At 34.3% G+C, this 23,142-nt stretch overlaps 1 protein-coding gene across 1 annotated transcript; it reads left to right on the forward strand.

Moving 5' to 3' along the window:
• Positions 1 to 3,847: 3,847 nt before the first annotated feature.
• On the forward strand, positions 3,848 to 4,334 carry LOC133826006 (uncharacterized). Its single transcript, XM_062258784.1, has 2 exons — positions 3,848 to 3,865; positions 4,011 to 4,334. The coding sequence occupies exons 1-2, from the start codon at positions 3,848 to 3,850 to the stop codon at positions 4,332 to 4,334; spliced, it is 342 nt and encodes a 113-aa protein (XP_062114768.1).
• The last annotated feature ends 18,808 nt before the right edge of the window (positions 4,335 to 23,142 follow it).

Raw genomic sequence — 23,142 nt, forward strand, 5'->3', positions numbered from 1 at the left:
TTTACTTCGTAAAGAAGGGTTTACCAATTTATGCTTTTGCTAGTTACCTCTTGATGTGACATGGACAATAGGGATGCCAAGATCACATGATGTATGATTATGATTTATGATTATGACTATGATTTAAGAGTATGAATATGATATGTTTCACCATGCGTTTACGATACAAATATGCTCTTTTTGTGGTTTTTTTCTTGAATGTTGTTGTATTTGTTGTAATTCCTTATTGGGCTTTTAGCTCACCCCTTTACTTTCCCCTTTCAGGTAGGCAATAGGATTCTTCTTGGCACGCACAGTGATGTGGGAGGTTCCGACGTCTAGGCAGATGTGTGATGCAGGGTGTCCTATGAATGAATAACATTCAAGATGAGTGCCAAGAATAATTAAGAAACTTATGCTATGGATTGTGTTTCAAATTTTTTTAGTGGGACTTATTTTGTTTCTTCTATTTCCAAATATTGCATAAAGGCATAATATTTTTATCCCAAACTAATGGGCTCAAATTGCATGTTTTATCAAGGCCCCACTAAACTTTTCCTTAAAATAGTATTTTTCTAATACATGTGAGAAAAGCGACATTTTTATAAAGTAATAGATAAGGGCGTTTTGTAACGCCCCAAATTTGTGAATCACGCTTAATGCCTTGATTAGCGTGCCAGGAGGGCAATAATTGATTTAATCGTATTATAACGTGATTATATTGTGATATATGTCTATTAGTATGTGATTACTCAATTTAAATCATTATATGACTAGATATGCATGTTTAGGTGAATTAAATATGCATGTGGGCCCGTTCATGTTAATAAGGGCATATTTGTAATTTTGGCCTGTTGAGGGCATCAATGTAAATTGTGTGTTATGGCTAAGACCCCAGTATTGTGGAGATATATTTGAGATGTGTGATCTGAGGCGGTCGTAGGGAGTAGATTAGCGAAATAGTCACAAAGGGGTCAAATACCCGGCTCAGGGTAAACCTAGGGGTATTTTGGGAACTTGGCGTGTGTTTGGGATAAACCGGGTAGAAGGTAGTTATTTAGTGATTATTTGGGTATGTCGGGATTAATTGAGAATTTATAAGAATACTCGAGGAATTAGCGGGAATATGGCAAATGACATATTTGCCCTTGGTGGTATTAAAAGGCTAAGACTTAATTTAGGGCCAATTTGGTCATTGTGGTGCAAAGGGATAACTTAGGCTTTAGCGGTGTAGAACCGATGAGAAGAAACACACTCTCAGCCCTTCCCCTTTCTCTCTCCATGGATCACTCTCTTTCTTGGTGGCTTGGAAGGTTTTGGGAAACTTTGAAGGAAAAGCTCATAATTTGGGGCTGGGAATTGAGGATTTGAAGCTGAAAGTGTTGGAGATTTAGCTTAGGGTCGGAATCATCACTGAGGTAAGGTTTAGAACAAGTTTTCTTCATGAATTTCTCTAGGTTTTTTTTTTTGTGATTTAGGGTTTTTAAACTCAAGTGATTAAGTTAGGTTGTGATGAGGTTTTTGGTTTGGTTTTCGGGTTTATGTACTGCTCTAGGTGTAGTGAAAGTGTTTCGGGACTCAATTCTGGTATTGGAACATGTGTTGAACGATTTTTTGGAGTATAGAAATCTGAAAATATTGGGGAAAAACTAGGTTCGTCGGGTCGCGTCCAGGCTCTGTTCTTGAGCATCGCGACCAGCATGAACTCAGAAGGCCTTGGGGATTCGCTGAATCGCCTTAGCGTTGTGCCTCTGGGTAAGTCGCCGCAGCGCGTGTCTAGAGAAATTGAGGGTCAGGCTCTTTAACATGTAGAGGGTCACGATTCTAATTGTTGGGGTGTCGCGGCTCTAATTGAGGGTGCCGTGGTGCAAATGGAGGGTTTTGGAAGATAAGAGTTTTAAGCTCAAGAACTTAATTATAAGGACTTGGGAAGGATACTACTACCCAGATTTGTAGAATTCGAGGTCTCGAAGGCTAGTTTATTATTCCGAAGATTTAAAATTGATTTAGAATGTGATGGTTATGTACTATTACATTGTGACTAGGTTTTACCACTAAAGCTCAGATTTAGGGATCCTGCAGGGCATGTCCCAATTATCTATGTTTAATGTTATGTATGAATATTTATAATTGTTATGCCATGTTTTCGTGATTATGATTGATCGGCGAAGGCCAGGAATGGAAACAAGCATGCTAAATGCAGCCTGCCATGGCATGGCCATCTAGGGTGTTGTACTCACTCGTTCGATGAAGACCGTGAACCCGGTGCCTGGTAACACACCGTGGTCGACATAGGCCGCTATGTGAAGAGTTGGTGTTATCTGTTTAAAGTTATGCATTTACTATAAGGATTTGTTATATATTATGTATGTTGAGTTTTCTTGCTGGGCCTTGGCTCATGGGTGCTCTATGGTGTAGTTAAGGGCAAAGGAAAGGCCTACCAAGCATGAGTTGGAGGGCATGGAGCGACGCATACATGTTTGGCCTACCTGGGCGACACGGCTGAGGTTGTTTTGAGGGACATGTTGTGAATTTTTGATTTTGTCGCTTAGGTCAACTATACTCTAACTTTTGAGTTGTAAATATATTTTGAAACAGTATTTTGGGATCCCAATGTATCACTTTTACAACGTTGATAGATGTCTGAAACTTTTATACTTAATTTTCATTAAATGAGTCTTATTTAATCACACTATTCAGTCTAAAGCCTCGATTAGCAAGCTAATGACACATTTTAAAATCACATGGTAATGCCTCTAGGGTAGTAAGGCGTTACACGTTTTACAAAGAAGCTTAGTTGGGAATGTTATACAAAAAATTTACAAACCCAAAAAAAACTACACACCAAATGAAATTGTGGATGATATGGTGGATGACTATAGTGTCTCAATCTCTTATCAAAGCTAGAGAGAAATCTATGGAACATGTTAGACGCTGCCCACAAGAATCATACAGTGAAATACCATCAAATTTATACATGATGCAAAAATGCAACCTAGGTATTCCTAAAATGTATCTAAATCTAAATGGTAGTTACTGAAAAGTATCTTCTTTCTTCAATGTAATAATATACTAATTGGTTACTTTTGTAACCGAAATGATTACATATTTAGTCATAAACACAGATGGGTGTTTCAAGTATCTATTCTTTATTGTAGGGGCTTCAAACAAAGGTTGGAATCACTGTACTACAATAATTTTTACAGATGGTACATTCTTAAAGAACCCACATGGAGGCACATTACTAATTGCTAATGCAAAAAATGCCAATAGACATGTATTCCCACTTACATTTCTGGTTGTAGACTCTGAAATTGATGAATCATGGGAGTGGTTCTTCCACAAAATTAAAGAATCCTATGGTTAAAGAGAAGGCCAATGCATTATTTCAGATAGACATGATAGTATTGTGAAGGCAGCACAAGCAACCTTCCCAAACCTAATGCATGGTGTATGTTGCTACCACTTGCTAAAAAACATAAAATCAAAGTTCAAGAAACAAGGAGAAGAGCTGAAAAATGCATTTAATAGTGCTTCAAGGGCTTACAATAGTGCTGACTTTGAAAAGTACATGGCAGTCTTAGAGAACATTGATCAAAATATAAGATCTTACTTTTTCAATGAAGTTCCTATAGAAAAATGGACAAGGTTGTACAGCAAAAACATACGATACTCAACAATGACATCAAATATTTTAGAATATGTTAATGCAACACTCAAAGAGATTAGAGAATTACCAATTGCAACTTTAATAGAATGTCTCCACTCTTTCATACAAAGATGGTATTGAGACCAGAAGAATAGAGCATTTGCCACATTCACAAATTTAGCAACCATACCAGAAGAAAAGTTGTGGAGACAAAGAGAAATGAGCTTTAAGTATAAGGTAATTTAAATGTTGTTTTCTAAAATAACTACAAAATTACAGTCAACTATCCTAGTATACTTTTTAGTCAAAATACATAAGAAACTATATAGTCTCTTTTCATACAAAGTCAACTAAAGTAATATTTATACATCAATTAATACAGGTTGATACATCAAATCTACTTATATACACAGTACTTGATTTCACAAAATCTTACACTGTGGACATGAAGAAAAAAACATGCACTTGTCAAAGATTTCAATATGATGAAATGCATTGCTCCCGTGCACTGGTTGTATTAACAAAACGACATGTGTCTTTCTATGACTACTGCTTTGACTACTATAAAAAAGAAGCTTTCATGGCAACATATAAAGACAACATACCACCATTAAGTGATCCAATCTCTTGGGAAATACCTAATGAGATCAAAGAAATAATTGTGCTACCACCAAAAAATAGGAGACCAGTAGGAAGACCAAAGTGACAAAGATATAAAAGTGCACTGGAATAAAAAATACAAATCAGATGTGGAAGGTGCAAAAGAAAAGGACACAACCGAAGATCTTGAAAAAGTCAACCAGTTCTAAAGCCTGCCAAAAAGAAAATGAAAGCATAACATCAACATTACATTAGAATGCTTGAACATTTATAGTTGAACTATTAGAAACTCTATTGTAATGATTAGAGACAAAGATACTTATTAGTAACTTTTGCAAAAGTTAGTTTTTTAGATACAATTAATGAGTAATATCTTTTTCACTAATTTGACCATTTTACAAACTCTTTAGTGCCCTTATTCATGTCTGGAGCGTGAAAAAATCATTTGTTGTCTATCTTCACAAATAGTCGAAAAAGATACCGATCGGTAACTTCTCAAATTTTCATAGTAATAAGTTAAACAACTACAACTTTCAATTAGAAAAACATAAATTATTATACTTTTTAGTTACCATATTCATCTTTTAGTATCTTTTTAATGAATTTGAATGTATTAATAAGTAAATACTATTTAGTATACATTTGTCATACTTTAGTCTCTTTCACCAAAACAAAAACAAAATTCATTTTATATTCAGGTAAAGTATCATAACAAAAGTAAAAGATGCATAGTACCATAAATCCTAATATAATAAAAGGTTGTATAGATCCTTAATTACATAATTAAAATATAAATAAAAATATCATAAACAAGGTTCCAAAATAAAAGTTTTCAAGATAAAAACTAGCAACTTCATAAAATTTTGCTAGATTGAAATTAGAAATTTTTTTTTTTTATGAGAAGGAAAATATATTGAGAACAAACTAACCAAGTACAAACACACCAAACAACTTACAAACAAAAAGCCTTACATCTGAACCACTCTATTAAAAAAAGCTAGATCCTTTGTCCTAATATGCTTCTTAGAATGATAAAGAAGTCTACCCCTCACAAAGTATTTGATCAACTTAATAACAAAGCCCACAGAAAAGGAGCTAAACTTAAAAATACAATTATTTCTATTCCTCCAAACTAAGTAAACTGAAGCTGCTAAAGCAGTAGCCAGCACAGATTGCTTCAGACCCTTCGGCTTACCATCCATCCAAGAACGCCACCCAGCCAATTGAAGCGGCCACATACCCCGACCCAGCCAACTCTCTACTTGGGATCTGACCTGCCGAGAAAAATGGCACTAAAAAAGCAGATGTGAGTGAGACTCTTGCTCCACTTCACAAACCGGACATAGCACAGAAGGAAGCTCCAAGTGACAAAGACTGAGATTATCTCGAGTCAACAGATGGCCCAAAGTAGCCTGCCATAAAATGAACCTGTGCTTAGGCACTGTCAAGGAGTTCCACACCACATTCGCATAGAAGACTCTGTCTTTGTTAATTAGCCTGTGATATAGAATATTTAGACCGAGCTTGCTATGATGGACTACCTCATCAAGTCTATAACCAGGGAAGATATCTCTAAGCTTTGTTAATCTTTTCCAATACCAGCTCACATCTTGAGGGACTCTATAATGCCAGAAATTCTGCCCCTTTAAGTAGATAGAATCCACCCACTTAACCCACAGAGTATCATGCTTAGAAGAAATTGCCCAAACATATTTGGCCAGAAGCACTAAATTCCAAGTACTGCTATCCTTGAAGCCAAGACCACCCATGCATTTAGGCAGACAAACCTGTTCCCAGGCAGTAAAGTGCAATTTACTCCGCTGAACGTTACCGTCCCTAACTCCCCAAAGGAAGTTCCGACACAGCCGATCAACCTCCTTGGTGACGCTCTTAGGAAGGATGAAAATACTCATCCAAAAAGTTCTTATACTCAAAAGCACCGAGTTGATTAGTTGTGCCCTCCCCGCAAAAGAAAGATGCCGACTCGCCCAAGTATGTAATTTGGACTGGATCTTTTTGATAATAAGAGAGCAGTCACCAATCTTCCATCTTGTTGTTCGAAGAGGAACTCCCAAGTATTTTAGGGGGAAATGACCTTCAGTGAATTGGAGCCCCTCAAGCAATTTTTGAGCCTCTTTTTCAGCCACACCACCAAAGTAAACCTGAGATTTATCCTTGGTGGCAGTCAAACCAGAAGCACAACAGAAATCATTAAAACTTTCCTTTATAATCTGAACTGAATTGTGAACTCCCTTGCAAAAAATAACCAAGTCATCTGCGAAACAGAGATTTACAATTTTAAGGTGCTTACATTTAGGATGAAACTGGTACCCCTTGTTCATGGAAGCTTGCTGAAATAAACGGGTACAGTATCCATGGCTAAAACAAATAATAAAGGAGAGATAGGGTCCCCTTGCCTTAGCCCCTTCCGACCTCTAAATTCCCCTTGAACCATTCCATTCATAAGGATTAGATAGGTTGGATCCTTCAAGCAAGCCATGACCCACTTGATGAATTTAGCCAAAAAACAAAACTCAGTGAGAATATCCTCCAAAAAATTCCAATCTAACATATCATAGGCTTTGCTCAAATCAATCTTCAAAACACACCTAGGGGAAATGTTTTTCCTCTTATAGCCTTTAATAATATCCTGAAGAATAAGGATATTATGCGCCAATAATCTATTTTTAACAAAGGCTCCTTGATTTTGATTAACAAGACTTGGAAGCACCGAAGCCAATCTACTACAAAGCATCTTAGAAATGCATTTGTAAATAGAATTACAACAAGCAATAGGCCGATAATCCGCTGCCCGAGAAGGAGTCTCAATTTTAGGGATTAAGGAAATAGTAGCTTTATTAATTTCCTCTGGCAGAACACCACACTTAAAGAAATCCAGAATAGCTGCTGAGATTTCAATCTCCAAATTGCTCCAAAGGGCTTTAAAAAAGCCCAAGCCAAACCCATCCGGCCCCGGACTTTTAATCGAGTTAATGCCAAAAAATGCTTCTTTAACTTCCTTAGTAGAAAATGGCTTAACTAAGCTAACTTGCTGATCCAGGGTCAGTTTGTGACCAAGCTCAAAGCAGGACTTCTGAATAGAAGTAGAGGCCATGCTCTTGCTTCCCATAATTTTCTTGAAATGATTCACAAAATGATCAACTACAGCATCAAAATTCTCAATACTCTGACCAGTTTCATTAACAACAGATGTGATGCAATTAGAGGCTCTCCTTTGCTTTAAACAAGTGTGAAAATAGGCCGTGTTGTCATCACCAAACCGCAGCCAGTCCACTTTACTTTTCTGTCTCAGGAAACTCTCATAAATTTTGGCATGGTATTCTAGCGATTCACCAGCAGCAGCTTCGATTCTTTGAAGACTAATCGAATGAGGATCACCCTGCAGGGATAGCTGGGCAGCTTGAAACTTCTCTTTAGCCACTGAAAAATTCTGGGCAACATCCCCCATGATATGCCTGTTAAACCGCTGAAGCACCAACTGATGTCTGCTCAGTTTTTTACATAAGCAAACCAGCCCAGTCCCTCGCATTGGCCTACACTAGCTCTGCATAACAGTAGATTTAAACTGATCATGTTTAGTCCACATATTGAAGAACCTGAAAAGCTTAACACCACAGTTAACAGCAATTTCTGGTTTAATAATACAGTAGCAATGGTCAGAGTGAAGTTCCCAGTTGAAGACAGCCTCAGAATGAGGGAAAATGTCCAACCAATCTTCATTCTTAAAAACTCTATCCAATCTTGAGAGAAAATTCTGTCTTCATTCATCTGTTTATTCGTCCAAGTAAAATTAGATCCTCTAGCACGCAACTCGTCAACTAACCCCAAGGCCCTCCAATTTTGAGCATCAGCTAACTCAAGGGATGATATCGCACGACCACCCACTCTGTCCGCACTCTCAAAAGCAGCATTAAAATCTCCAGTTAGAAGCCACGCAGCAGCTGGAAAACTCAGATTAGACAAATCTCTCCAAAGGGCCACTCTTTCCTCAATAGAATTTCTACCATAAACAAAAGTCACATAAAACGATTTATTAGTCTTTATACTCCTGACATAAACATGAAGTAATTGGTTTGTTTCTTTCAGAACATCTATAGCCACCAAGTTTTGCTGCCAAACAAGCAATATTCTGCCTTTAGAAACTGAACCAGAAAAAACCTCCCAACCATTGAAAAAAGAATGCATCATCTTCTTAATCTTATCACCTCGAAGTTTGGTCTCCAACAAGGCACCTAAACCAATTTTATTAACAAAACAAAAGGAGCTCAGAAATTTCTGTTTCTCCCCCTTATTAATACCTCTAACATTCCAACTAAGAATGTTGTGATTCTCCATGTAACAAACTTGTTGATGTTAATCCCAAATTTGCCACCTCCACAACCTTATCTTGCAAAGCACTATAGGAATTCTTCAAAGTGTTCTTTGCCCTATGGATAGTCTTCTTATTCCCACCAACTCGTTTAGGGGTAACCTAGTCCAAAATACGTCCTTCAACTGGTGTCTGAGCCTGGTTTACAGCAGGCGGTTCAGGAACAGATTTTGAGTTCTCCTTGGGCTTGTCCACCTCCTGATTACTCCCAGTAGGGGTCTCAGATACCTCATTCGCATTTCCTGCAACAACAGGCCCAGTCGCAGTAATCACTGCCTCATTGGTCTCTGCAACTTTCGACTGATTCATAGGGACTTGCCTGTCCTCCTCCTCCATAACTCTGGTTTTTTTTCTCCAAACCTCCGCTGGTTTCTTGTTACACATTCTTTCAGTGTGACCATAAACTTTACAGCCCCTACATTGGGTAGGAAGCCACTCAAACTCTAGAAATAGCTCTATTAACTGCCCTTTCACATTGAGAAATTGAACCGATTTAGGGAGGTCCTCCGAAAGTTCAATCTCCACCAAAACTCTAGCAAATTGCATCATAGATCTGTCTTTCATTACTTTATCTACCAAGATCGGCACCCCAATCGTTTTCATAATCGCACTCAAGCACTTAGTGCCCCAATATTGCAGCCCAAGACCTGGCAATCTAACCCAAACAGGAACTGACTTCACTGCCTTCAAAGTATCCAAATCAGTAGACCAAGGCTTCACTATTACTGGTTTCCTGTCAAAATGTAGCACCCCAACTTCCAAAACTAGATTTCTAGTGATTTCATCACGAAAATTAATCAGTGTGAACCCATTATTCAACCTAGCAATTCTCTCAAGGCCAAGCTTACCCCAAATTCTTTTGATAAAACCTTCAAAAACAACAAACGGTGGGTTAGCCCCAAGTACCTGACAAACCACCGCTGAACTCCAGAATAAACTTTCAGTTTGTACCTCATCCAAATCAACTTGAGCAATTCGTTGGCCCTCTTGAACAATTGGTTCCTCGAAACTGAGTCTTGCCCCTCCTTGATTAGGAAGCAATGCTCTGAACTGAGACCATTTATCCCTTGCTTGGCTTTGAAATTTACCTGCATTTTTAGTCATTTCCGCATCTGCATCGCCTACTTTCCTACTGCCTACAGGTGTTCCTTCAACGTCAAAAGGACCTTGAAAGCCAGATTCAGGGAACTCTAACATCGAATCAGTGAAAACTTCTTCCATCTCCTCCGGAATAGCTTCCTCGGCATCAGACTGCTGACCTCCAACCGCCTGGACTACTGGAGTTACAGCCACCGTCGATTTAGCAGCGGGCTTTGGGTTGCTTTTCTTGCGTCTCGCCATGGAGAAACCAGAGAGCACTTAGTCGCCTAAAATAGAAATTAGAAATTTTAGAATTATACAAACTGCATAAAAACAACTAAGGTTCCCAACAACCACCCCTACATTTTTTGCATCCTTCATCTATTTTGGCATCCTTCCAGAAGCCTCAGAAGAAGAAATGTATCCATTTAATTCCTTCCTCGTTGCATGTAAAAACAGCTCCACAAATAACTTGTTTCGAAAAAAGTCTACATCCAATGGTTTTGGAATATTGTCAAGTATTCCATGGATGAAGTATTCAACACACTTTATAGTGAAAATACCACAGTCATTGCACACATAAAATACATAGAAAAAAAAACTTGAAATTAGCGCAAAAATAGAAACATTAGAAAAAAAAAATAGAAAGCTACCATAAAGATTGTTGCGGCAAGCCATCAACTATTATAAACACTAGTAGGACTTTTTCCTTTAAAATCCTCGATGGTATTCCCAATATCTTTCCTATGATCATAAATGTCCACATGCGACAACAAGATAGGCAATATAACCGCAAATGATCTTCAAAGTTGTGTAAGTTCCTAAATTTATGAGATGACAAGGAATTACACACTTTCAAACATCTAGTCCTAATATCAAATATAATCAAAACCCAGTGAGTCAAAGAACATACATTAACTGGAATCAAAACATATTCAAGACCTATCCAATCTACCCCAACAAACATACGATACCCAGCTATGTATGCAGCAGCTAAGGGTGCTCAGGATCTAAACTAATCCAATTACCCTGAACAAATCCAAACCGAACCAATTAAAAAAAATGGATATCCATTTACAGTTTGATTTGATTGGATTTGTAAAGTTGGATATGTATTGGATTGGATTGGATGGCGTATGAGACTATGAAAATCCAATTAGGAACCCATCCAATCCAACTACCATTAAAAATATATATTCTTTTTATATATATAATATTATTTATAAATATATTTAATGTTTTTATCTTAATTCTTAGATCTTAGTACTTTGGAGATGATATTGTTGTTGTTTTTATGTTATGTTATTATAACACATTAATTATTAGTTTTGAGACAATAGTAATGAAAATTTAATGGACTTAATATTGTAAACTTAATATTTCAAGAAATTAATGTGGCAATTGTAAAGACTTAATTTAGTATTAGTACTACATAGTGTCTAGTTTTTTGTGTACTTTGTTTTTTACTTGTTAATTTTTCTAATGTTAATATTTATGATCTAAGATAAAATAATCGATCCATTCCAATTACAATTGTATTAGATTGGATTGGATTTTTAGGCCAAATCAAATTTGATTGGATGATGATTTCTAACATCCAACCTTTAATTGGATTGGATTAGTTAGGGGTAAAAATGTTGGATTTGATTAGATGAGCACCCCTATCACCAACCTTACTATTCCTAGGCACAGATCTAACATCCTCACCATTACTAACAAAATCTCCATACAACTCAAAAATATGAGTTGCAAAAAAGCAATTAGTAGTATTTGCTGCAATATTGATACTCTTGTCATACTTTATTTTCTTCCTCAAATAGTAAAAGCAAACATCAATATGCTGCAAAAACAAAAATAAGAATTAAAATGATAAATAAATAGCTTTATATAATTTTTTTCTATCAAATAGAAACAATAGATTTTTTTTTATATAAAAAGTGACTAATAAGTGTCCTAAGATATACTAACATAGCATTGTAGATTACTCCAAACTGTTTTCAAATCATGGAACCACATTTTCTTATTAATCTTGGCAACAATGAAATCCAAAGGATTTTTTATTACTTGAAACTTCTTAAGAAACATGCTATTCCTACAAAACAATTCTTTTTCGTAACTTAAAGAAAATATTATATCACAAAAAAAAAACAAAAAATGAATAAAATTACCTATTAACAGACCTAAAACAAATGTTAAACCACTAGTCAAATGATTCATGGTTAAGAATATGAGGAACATCCATCATACCAGATAAGAATTCAAAAAGACCATTAATGTTAACTTTTGGTCCATCTGTACTACCAGAACCATACTCACTAGTATAGGGACTTTGCATTCAAGCAGCAAGCTTAACAGGCCTCCTCTACACTTCAGGAGATAACAATTCAAAATTTCACTGGTTTCTCTCCTGAAAAACATACCAATAAACTAATAAGTTATAAATAATAACTAAATATAGAGCAACTCAAATAAAATAAACAACAAAGAGAACCTTGGCTATATCATCCATTTTTTCATTACTGATCTCCATAGCTGAAGCAATAATGCTATCATCTGTGCCCTAGCTATCACCTAGCTTTTCAACAACACCAACACAATAATCTCCTTTCTTATCATTACCATCTTTCTTCGATGAACATCTTCACCTTTCCCTGCGTCATCTTCTTCAACAGGAGCATCCTTCAATAATTCAGCCTGAGTTATAATAAAACTCATGATATTCAAGCTTTGACAATCATCATTAACATCCTAAAAAATATTAGAAGTCTAAGTAATTAATATGTAACTTACATAGCAAACCAAAATATAGACATTTTTTATAAACTAAAAGGTACCTCATTGACTAAATTTGTGGCAAAAATGCATCATTCACACTTCTAAACAATTGTTTCCTGTTTTGTATCCTAAAGAAACATTACAAAAGGAAACCAATTACATGGTACATATAAAAACATAATCTACATAATCAATTATTTTCCAAAAAGAAACTTAAGAGTCACCTTTTCAACAACTGTTGAATCTTCTTCTTTGGTCTCCTAAATAAACATTACAAAAATATACCATGTCACCTTCTTAACAACTGTTGAATCTTCTTTTTTGGTATCCTAAATAAAAATTACAAAAATATACCATTTACTTGCCAGACATAAACATATTGAAACAGTTAATCAATTTAAAAAAAAAAAAAATCTAAAAGTAACGTTTTCAACACTAATGTCTGTTTTCTCAACAAACTTTAAATCCCCATGAATTTCTTCCCGCACCATATTATAATACTAAATATAATGGACATAAAACTATAAATAAAGGAAAATAAGATTGAAAAGATACCAAAAAGTACCTTTGAAGCTTCATTAGTTACCACATCCACAACACCTAAAGAAGTTTCACCTTCCTTACCAACTCCAACACCACCTTTTAGCACTATACAATTCTACAAAAAAAGAATTAACAGTTAACAAAATCAAAACATAAAAAAAAATAACACAACTAATAAAAAAAACTTGAAAAACTCACATCATCACTCTCCTCATTGATATTCTGAATATCATCATTTGCATTCCCATTAACATTCTTCGAACCAACAAATTTCATTTCGAGGTAGAACATCACACCCTCATTAATCTTTAAATCAATGTAAGATTGTATTTTTTTTTTTAAATATCTAAAATCTTAGAATCAATATTCTGGTCCTAAATTTTCAAACTAGACTCAACCTTCCATTGCTTTCCTGAAATTCCCTTCACATAATCCTTAATCTCTTCTAAAAAAATCATACCCACTAGTTATTTTCTTCTTTCCAATAGAAGGCTCTCCTTCTCCATAAATCTTCTTAACACCAACTGCTTCCTCAAAATCATCATCAGATGTAGGCAAAGTAGGAAACTCAAACTCAAACAGATCCATAGTTTCCTTCTCATCAGCAGAAATAATAAGAACTACTTTCAGTTGGAAAACATTAAAAAAAAAACAAATTAGTCCATTAAAAAATGAACAAAAATTTAAATCAATAACAATAAAAAATACCTTATTTGATGAAAAAACTTTCTTCTACAGATCATGTGAAGTTGGATTCCCAATACTAGACCATGTACAAATTTTGTAAAGTAATTCAGAATCATACCTACAGTAAACTACCTTCCTTAAAATAAGAAGTAATCATACAACCAAACCTGAAACGCAAATGAAAAATAAGGTAATTTATAAGCTCTAGTACCCTTTCCCTTCTACTTTTCCTTATCCTAACCCTTTCCCTTACCACCAGAATCATTAGATTTTATTTTCTTATTTTCCCCCTCAGAGTAGTCCTCAAATTACGCATAGTAAGATCATAAACTAACTTACCACAAGGAAAACACTCAAACTCACCAAGACCAACCATTTTGATTAACCCATCACTCACTTTTTGGTAGGAAGCCTAATAAGAAAATATTTTGTAGAAAAGTACAAAACAATCATTTTAATAGTAAAATCATCACTTTTAAAATCACTGTGAAAAAATCTCTCTTTCACAGCACTATGAGTAACTGTTTTTTCACTAAAATATTTTCCACAAATGCATTCTCCTTTGTTACAAATTTATTCACATTGCTATCCCCTTTCCATCTTAAACCAGTAATAACAAAACATTCTCCCATTCTAAATCTAACCTTATCACAAACAAATTCAAACCACATTAACTAAGCCTGCATTGAAATTGGGTTCATTTATAAAAAGTGACCAAAACAAGCACCACTAAATAGCCTAAGTTGTTCACTACTCAACTTAGACTTTATAGATGAAATACATCCTAAATTTAAAGAGAAAAAAGTAAGCTTACTCAACAACCTATATTTGGGTTTGAAATAAAATTGTCATTCCTAAAATCAAAATACACCAATAAAATCAGAGAAACTAAAACAGCACACAACTACCCAAAACATAAAAAGGGACTCTGTAGAGTCCAAGAACTTTACTTAGCTAGTTAGATAGTGGTAGCAATAGTAATAGTTGTAGTATTTTTATGACTGTGGATTTTGGTTCAGACCGGGATTTGGTTGGACACTCGTAGTAACACTTGTAAATTTTCTAAGGTTAACCTATAGTTTAAGAATATTAATTTTAACCTAAGGTTTGATTAATATGACTGATATTGATGATGATATATATTATATTATAAGGTTTAGATAGACCAAATAAGTTAGTAACACTTGTCTTGTGTATGTTTAATGATAATTAAGTATTTTTGAGGAATAAGTTTATTAAGATTAATATTTGAATATCCTAGGGTCTGTCAGCAGCTTTGAAATCGTTAGAGGACTTAGTCAAGGCTGTTTACTCAATTCAAATTAGGCTGAAAATGTGCAATTGCGTGTTTAATATTTCAACGTATGCCGATATATCGAAGCTATAGGGGGCGATATATCGCCATACGGGGATACGAAAAATACGTAACTTCGCACGATCACCTCGACGAACCTTGGGCATATTAGCCCAGGCGATATATCGCCTACTAGGGGCGATATATCGGCTCATGTATCATATTTTTTAATGTTTTTGAAACCAAACTCATTTTAATCTTTAACCTCTTGATAAGTCCAGCATCTTTCTAACTGAGTCTTCAGCCTCTGCTGAACGATAATTCAAATATTTTTCAATTAAAAAGTCATTATTTTATTCAAGTTAAATGAAGATATTTTCATTCTTGAACTCTATAAATAGGACCTAGTACCCAGCCATTTATTCATTCATCAAGCTAAGTTCAGAGTCTACAAGCTGCTAGGTTATTTTTGAGTGCTTAAACACTTAGGTTGGGAATATAAGCTTTAACTTTATAAGCTTAATAAACACTCGGGAAGTAAGGTTCATAGTATTTCTCGGTTCAAGGTGTAGTTCGGTCATAGAAGCATTAAAGGTATTCCAAATTATAGTTCATTTCTGTATTGTTTCCTTAAGTTCTTATAGTTTTCTACTCAAAATCCTAACTATATTCTTTATTCTTGGTTAGGAAATCTAAGATCTTGAACATAAGATTCTTGGTAAGTATATTTTCGATGGTATAGTTCTTTCATTCTTTTCATCCCTTTTTCATTAGTATACGCACCTTGCTTTGATGGTTTTTAGGAGTGTTTCCAAAGTCCCAAACTTGTTCTCATATCCCGGTATATTTGGTAAGGAAAATAGGATAGGATTTGATATGTTATGATATGTTATGATTTATATGTTATGTTATCTCATGATTTATGTGTTATGTTATATGTTATATTATGTATGTTGTAGACTTGGGCATATGACTTGTATAACTAACAAGCCCCAATAAATTTATGGGCATATGACTTGCTTAGCCAGCAAGCCCCACAAATCTAATGGGCATATGACTTGTTTAGTTTACGAGCCCCAAGTAATAATGGCCATTATAGTATATGTGACATATGTTTATGATATGTTTTAGTATTTTGCGGTATGAATTTTATGTATATGATTTATGTGTTAGATTTTCCTTGCTGGGAATTAGGCTCATTCCTTTATGTTTATATGTGCAGGAAAATAGCTATGGTGGCGGAAAGGTTCTTGGCAGCTTGGTGGTTGTGTATTGAGGCAGAATGGAAATGGATGGATTGAGCGTTCGGTTTGAGGATGAAGTCTCTTCTTAGTCTTTTAAAAATTATGCTTTATATGTATTTTCTGCACTTTATTTTGTAATCCATTTATTTAAAATTATGTTATGTTTTTATTTTAAAAACCGTGGGATCCCATATCCTACTTTAAATTTTATGTAGTTTAACATTTGTTTTTACAAGTTTTAATGAAGTTATGATTATTTCACTTGTAAGTTTTATTAAAAATTAGTGTCTATGTATAGTATTTATTAATGGTCCACAGTCTAGAGTAGCTGGGTCATTACAGACTCTACATATAAAAACCATACACATATATACCATAAAAGTATCTCATAAAAACTAAAAATCATTAACAGCTGTCCCATAAACTCTAAAAAAAGGAGACTAAAATCGAAACAAAAACCAAAAATACACTAAAAAAAATACATAACCTACATTGAAAACCAAAAACACACCCATTATAACTCATAAATCATAACAAAATTAACACTACCTAAACCGTAAAGATCAAACCCTAAAAACATATAACGTTAAAAATTTGGGATCCAAACCCACAAAATCACTAAAAAAAATATATCAAAACCGAAACAAAAACCCTTCTCCTAAAGGGAAACCCACAACATCACTAAAACAAATACCAAACCCCAAACAAAAATTGCTCTCCGAACCAAACCCACAACATCACCAAGAAGAAAATACCAAAACCAAAACAAAAACCCCTGTCCGAGCCAAACACACAACATCACCTTGAAAAAAATTCCGAAACTGAAACAAACAACCCTCTTAAAGCAACAACATCACTAAAAAAAGATACTAAAACAGAAACAAAAAACCCCCTCTGAAAAAAATACAAAACTAAAAAATGAATTGCGTTTATTTTCTTAGAAACTTCAACCTCTAGTTCTTCAGTATCATAATCTACCTCATCTATACATTGCTTCAACTTCTTCACTTCACGACCATGATCGAACAACTTATCCTTCAATTTCCTCTTCACAAACTTCCATTTTTTTCTTTTCAGAAGAAGATTTCGGCAAGGGAGAATGAGTTAATGAGGATTGAGTTATGGCCATTTCAGATTTTAAAGAAGGGAACCTAAAGAGTATACAACTACCCACTCTCTATTTTTAAGCTACAAAGACAATACCACTACTCGAAATAAAAAATGTATATGGGTTAATGGAGAAGTTGCAAGCAAAATGGTGAAGATTGATATAATGGACATGACCCCTGTCAGAAGAAATATGGGGCAACGGACGTGAGTGACTTAGGCTTAGACGTGTAGTTCATAGGCTTAGACATGATCATGTTATATTATTTATAGAATTTGGTATACAACTTACGGTTAAAATGTAAACTAAAAAACCAACAGTATTATTGTATATATTTTGTAAAAAACATTGGCAAGTGTAAAAATTGCAATTTTGTATAGCATACACCTAAATTGAAATTACTTAATTATTATTGCTTTTAATTTGACATTATGCATATAAAATAGTTAAATTATAATTTTACTTTTATTCTTATTTTCTTTCTTCCCTCCCTACCTACCAAACACTTTTCCTTTCTTTCTAATAATTTTCTATCTCTCCTATAATTTCTTTCACTCCAATGTTCTATCATTGGTATCAACACATATGGTAAAATGGTATAATAAGGTAATGATTTACAAATTGGAAGTAAAATGGATGATTTTGAAAAATAATCGCACAAAGCCCGAGCATATTCCTTATAGGTCATATGGTGATGATTTACATTATGTTTTTCACTTAATAAAATGGTTGACAACCATATAAATATTTATATATCTTTTTCAAATTATTATAAAAAAATTATTGAAATTAGCTTATTTTGGATGTATAGTTTTGCTATAATATGGTTGCATATATATTTTTTTAAGAAAAAATATTTTTAATCAATTTCATCATGTCCAATGCAGAAAAAAAAATTAAATTTTTTGTCAATTATCATTAAATCAATGTAAACGCCCTATCTTGCCTAACTTGGCAAAAATGTCATTTTTATGCATACTTATAAAAAATGCCAATAATCAAGTGGGACTCTTATTAAAATAATGTAATATTGTCCCATTAGTTTAAAACAAAATAAAATGTCTTTATGTTGTTCATGAGAAAATAAATACAATCCCACTGAATTTTGAACAAAAATAACTAGGCCAATAAATGTTCTATAACATTTCTGGATCGTCCTCGTCCATAGGCTCCCCGCGGCATACATACTCATGCCTATGGAAACTCCTAGCTCACCATGTGTGCCAAATAGAACCTAACATCTACCGGAAAGGGGGAAAGAAAGGGGGGGGGGGGGGTGAGCTAAAAGCCTAATAAAGAAGTACAAACAAGAAAAGAAAACACAACATGAAAGCATAAGCAAAATATCTCATAAATTCATCACATGCTTTTCCTATAGCAATCATTATGAACATAAGTCATATGAAAACATAACCACAATAACATAAGTCATAATCATAATCATAAAAATAAGATTATATTCAATATAAGCCTTAACATACAACATATGATCATGGCACCCCTATTGTCCATGTCACATCATGTGAAAACATAACCATAACAACGTAAGTCATGATCATAAACATAAACATAAGATTATATAAAGCATAAGCATAATCACACAATTTATGATCATGGTGTAGGATCTTTGAATTTAAATCTAGTAGCATGCTTCCTATTATTTTTCCAAAAACATAATAGAAACATAGAATAACATGACATACAAATGAACATCAGATTCGTAAATTAACATAAACACAAAGATGTAGAAACTTAGGAATACGCAACGAAAATGGAACAACTCCTTCCTTCAATCTATCTAACCCTTGATTCCTTTCTGTAGTAGAGTATTATCAAGAGATTGAACTAGATCAGCAACATAGTCTTCCCCACCAAGCCTTTGATCAACCTAGAACTAGTGTGAGCTAGTTCTCAATACATGAGACAGAGATCAAGAAAAGAAGAAGAGAGAGAGAGTGACCAAGAAAGGATTAGACTATCTAGGTTTTTCACTTACCCAATGAATCTACTTAGACTGACTCTTGAAAACCCTAGATATCATATTCCTTATATAGGCAACTTAATGGGATTTATTCAAAATTAAAATTAAAAATAAATTTAAATTAATTAAAAATAATAAATAAAAATAAAAGCCTTGGGCTACCATAAATGGACTTGGGCCCAATCTCTTTGTTTTGAATTTAAATCACAATTGGCCCTAAAATTAAAACCTTTTTATTTTTTTATCTTTTAATTAATTAAATCCTTATTCAAATTAACTAATTATAATTTGAAACTTGATTTAATATTATTTATTTATATTGACACCAATTTATCAATATTAATAAATTTGTCGAAAGATTCTCTTTTATTATCTAAATCTCATATCTCTGTAAGATTTTCCAAAATTGACCTAGTCAACTTTAAAAAGCCTAATTGATAATTAAATAAATTAATTGATACATTCTAGATGATTTACTCAAAGGTGATGCGGGGACCATGAATCCATGAATACAAGCTGCAATAAATTTTCGTGAGTTTATTTATTAAATAAATTATCCACAATTTATTAATTCCTCATGACTCAACTATAGATTTGGAATTCAACTCTTGAATTCATAAAACATATTTTCCAAACCACAAATACATTATCCATTGTTATAACCATTACAGTCAGTCAATCCTCTATCGATGACTTACTAATGAGTCAGGTGCAAATTACCATTACACACCTCATTTGTATTTTATCCTTAACTCCCACGATGTCCCTTGTAAATGATAAATATATGAACTTAATAATAGATATGAGCGCTCAATAATTTACCCTTTTAGACTAAGTTATTAAGGAAGTCATATGTTCACCTCTCATACAGAAGCTATAGATTTCATATATATGATTAATACTCCCACTCAATTACACTACTAAATCTCCAAGATGTAAGTATGGGTTAAACCGTAGGGTAAGCTGGTAATGAACAATTCAAAAGATTTAAATAATATAATTAGCAGAATATTATCACTGAGAACTAAGATCAGCTTGACCTATGGTCAACGTTGTGACATTGATTAGATTAGATAACAACGATACTTATTTATCTATCAATAATCAATATTGGTCCTAGTCCAATTTACCCATATACATTCGATCTTATCTACTTGGTCAATGCCTTGGATATGACATCACACCCTAAATGTGTAAGTAGATCATATCGTAGATTACCAGATCAGTGAAAATCCAATGCATTAACTTAATCTTAGGACTCGTTCTTTTGAACATTATAATCCACTATTACCTAGTCACTATAATTGTAACTATTTCTATGTTCATGATTTTATAAATGTTTGTATTATTCCAATAATCATGTAATAAAACAAGCAAACAACAAAGTTGTCAAACTAATTGATATCTACTACTTTTACTGACAATATAAAATCACGTTACATATCTGACATGGTTTTATAAGGGCATAAAACCCAACAAATGGCACCTTTATTGTCCATGTCACATCATGTGAAAACATAACTATGATAACGTAAGACATAACAATAATCATAAACATAAGATTACATAAAAAATAATCATAATCATACATCATATGATCATGATACCCCTATTGTCCATGTCCCATCATGTGAAAACATAACCATAACAACGTAAGTCATAATCATAAACATAAGCATAATCATACAACATAAGATCATGTCACCCCTATTGTCCAATATCACATGTAACTCTCCTTTGGTCACTTACATGGCCACCTATTATCCATGTTTTATCTGATACCCCTATGGTCCAGATTTTAGGCACGTCTGCCCTTAATAATGTCGAAGTACTACGTTAAGAAAACACAAAAAAATCCATACGTATCTCATAACTAGAGTCCATTCAAAAGCAAAACAAAAATCTAGCTAACTTACCACAAGTCCAAGAAATATTAAGAGTGAGAGAACTTCACAATAATCATAGAATAACATTCAAACACTTGTCTTAATATCAAGTTAATCACACATGAACATGTCTTCAGGCCCTCGACCTTGAAATGAAGTTCCTCTTAGGTCTTAACCGGTTCTAGAGCTCGCTCTTTTGAACTCTTCTCATTAGCCCGAGCCGTGTTGAGCTCCTTCCGTAGTTGCATAGCCTCCTCATGAATTCGAGAGTTCTCTTCCTCGAGATCAATATTCTTCACTTTAAGCTAAGTGCTCTTCTCAGTGAGAAAAGTATGCTTCCCTTCAAGCCGACTCTTCTCATCCTCGAATTGAGTCTTCTCTCTCTCGAGTTGAGCAATCTGAGAATTAATTTTCTTCTCATCTCGGACTTGGGCAATGAATGCCAAAGGAAATATGTAATGCCCTAGATAGCCAAGACCATTACACTGTGCGTTTTAAGTAGTGTTGGACTTGCTAATCAAGTCATTTGGAAATAAACATGTGACTAAGAGTAATTAACATATTAGGGTTTAAAAGTTTTGATCATAGGAATGATTACTTTCATTTAAAAGTTTGATTTTGTACATGGGATCCCAAATATAAATATTTACAACGTAGTTACAACTCCAAATAAATTACTACAACCTAAGCCCACCTAAGCAGCAAAATTAAGGTTTGACTCTAGTCCTTTTTGAATCATCGGTCGTGGCAGTCGAGCAGCTGCAAATGTACACGCCGCTCCTAGAGCTCTCCAACTGATAGCAGGTCAAGCTTCCCCTTTCCCTTACCTAGACCACATAACACTCATGAGCCAAGGCTCAGCAAGAAAACTTAAACCAACAGATTCAAATAAGCAACAAAATATAAACAATAAGCTTATCAGTAACTATCCTTCTCAAACAAACACATAGTCCAAATTAAACAACCAATGAGTTAGAGAAGTGGAAACCACACTTCTAATTCTTTAGGCGGTGTTCGCGCTAGCCAAGTGCATATTGCACTCCCAGGATGCCCTAGCCAAGATGGCATGCGTTTCGCAAGCTTAATACCATCCACGACTCCCTTAGGCTGAGCTTCCAAATCAGGTATAACCAAAAACATAGTTTGCATAACACACAATCAAATGGAGCATATACAAGCATGCCTAATCAAATAATTAGACGTATAATCATAATCATATTCATTAACAATGGCTCGAGCCCCAATTACAACCAGGGTGCATTTTTCTTACCTTGAGTCCTGAGTAGATAGTGTATGGCAATCCTGAGCACGATCCATACTCTTGAGCCCTAATGGTATAACCTAGTCACAACGTAATAATGGGTAATCATCAAGAACTAAACTAATTAAAAGCTTTAGGGTGAATTTCTAGCCCCCAGGACCTTGAATTCTACTAAATCGGGTAGTAGAATCCTTGTCTTAGGTTAGGCAAGACCCACTACTGTTACACTATAGTTGCCAGATCGATATGTCAAGCATCCAAGGGGAATCATTGAAGATGTGTTGGTGAACATAGACAAGTTTATATTCTCTGCAGGCTTCATATTGTTGGACATGGAAAATGATACCAATATCCCACTTTATTATTGGATGACTATTTTTAGCTACTGGTAGGGCTTTAAAAGATGTTCAAAAGGGTGAGTTGAAGCTGCGACTTCATAATGAAGAATTAACATTTTATGTTTTTGCAGCAACAGAAATTCCAAGTTATTGTAGATTTGATGTACTGAAATGAGGGGATGATGAGCTGGGAGTCACTAAGAAAAAGTCCATGGTTCAATGTGGTATTTGAACAGTTATCATCATGTGAAAGATCTTTAGTGGGAAAGATCGAATGTTACATGAACGATGGAAAGTTTAAAAAATATGCAATATCAAGACATGAGC

Source organism: Humulus lupulus, chromosome 1, assembly GCF_963169125.1.
Source record: "Humulus lupulus chromosome 1, drHumLupu1.1, whole genome shotgun sequence".
NCBI lineage: Eukaryota > Viridiplantae > Streptophyta > Magnoliopsida > Rosales > Cannabaceae > Humulus > Humulus lupulus.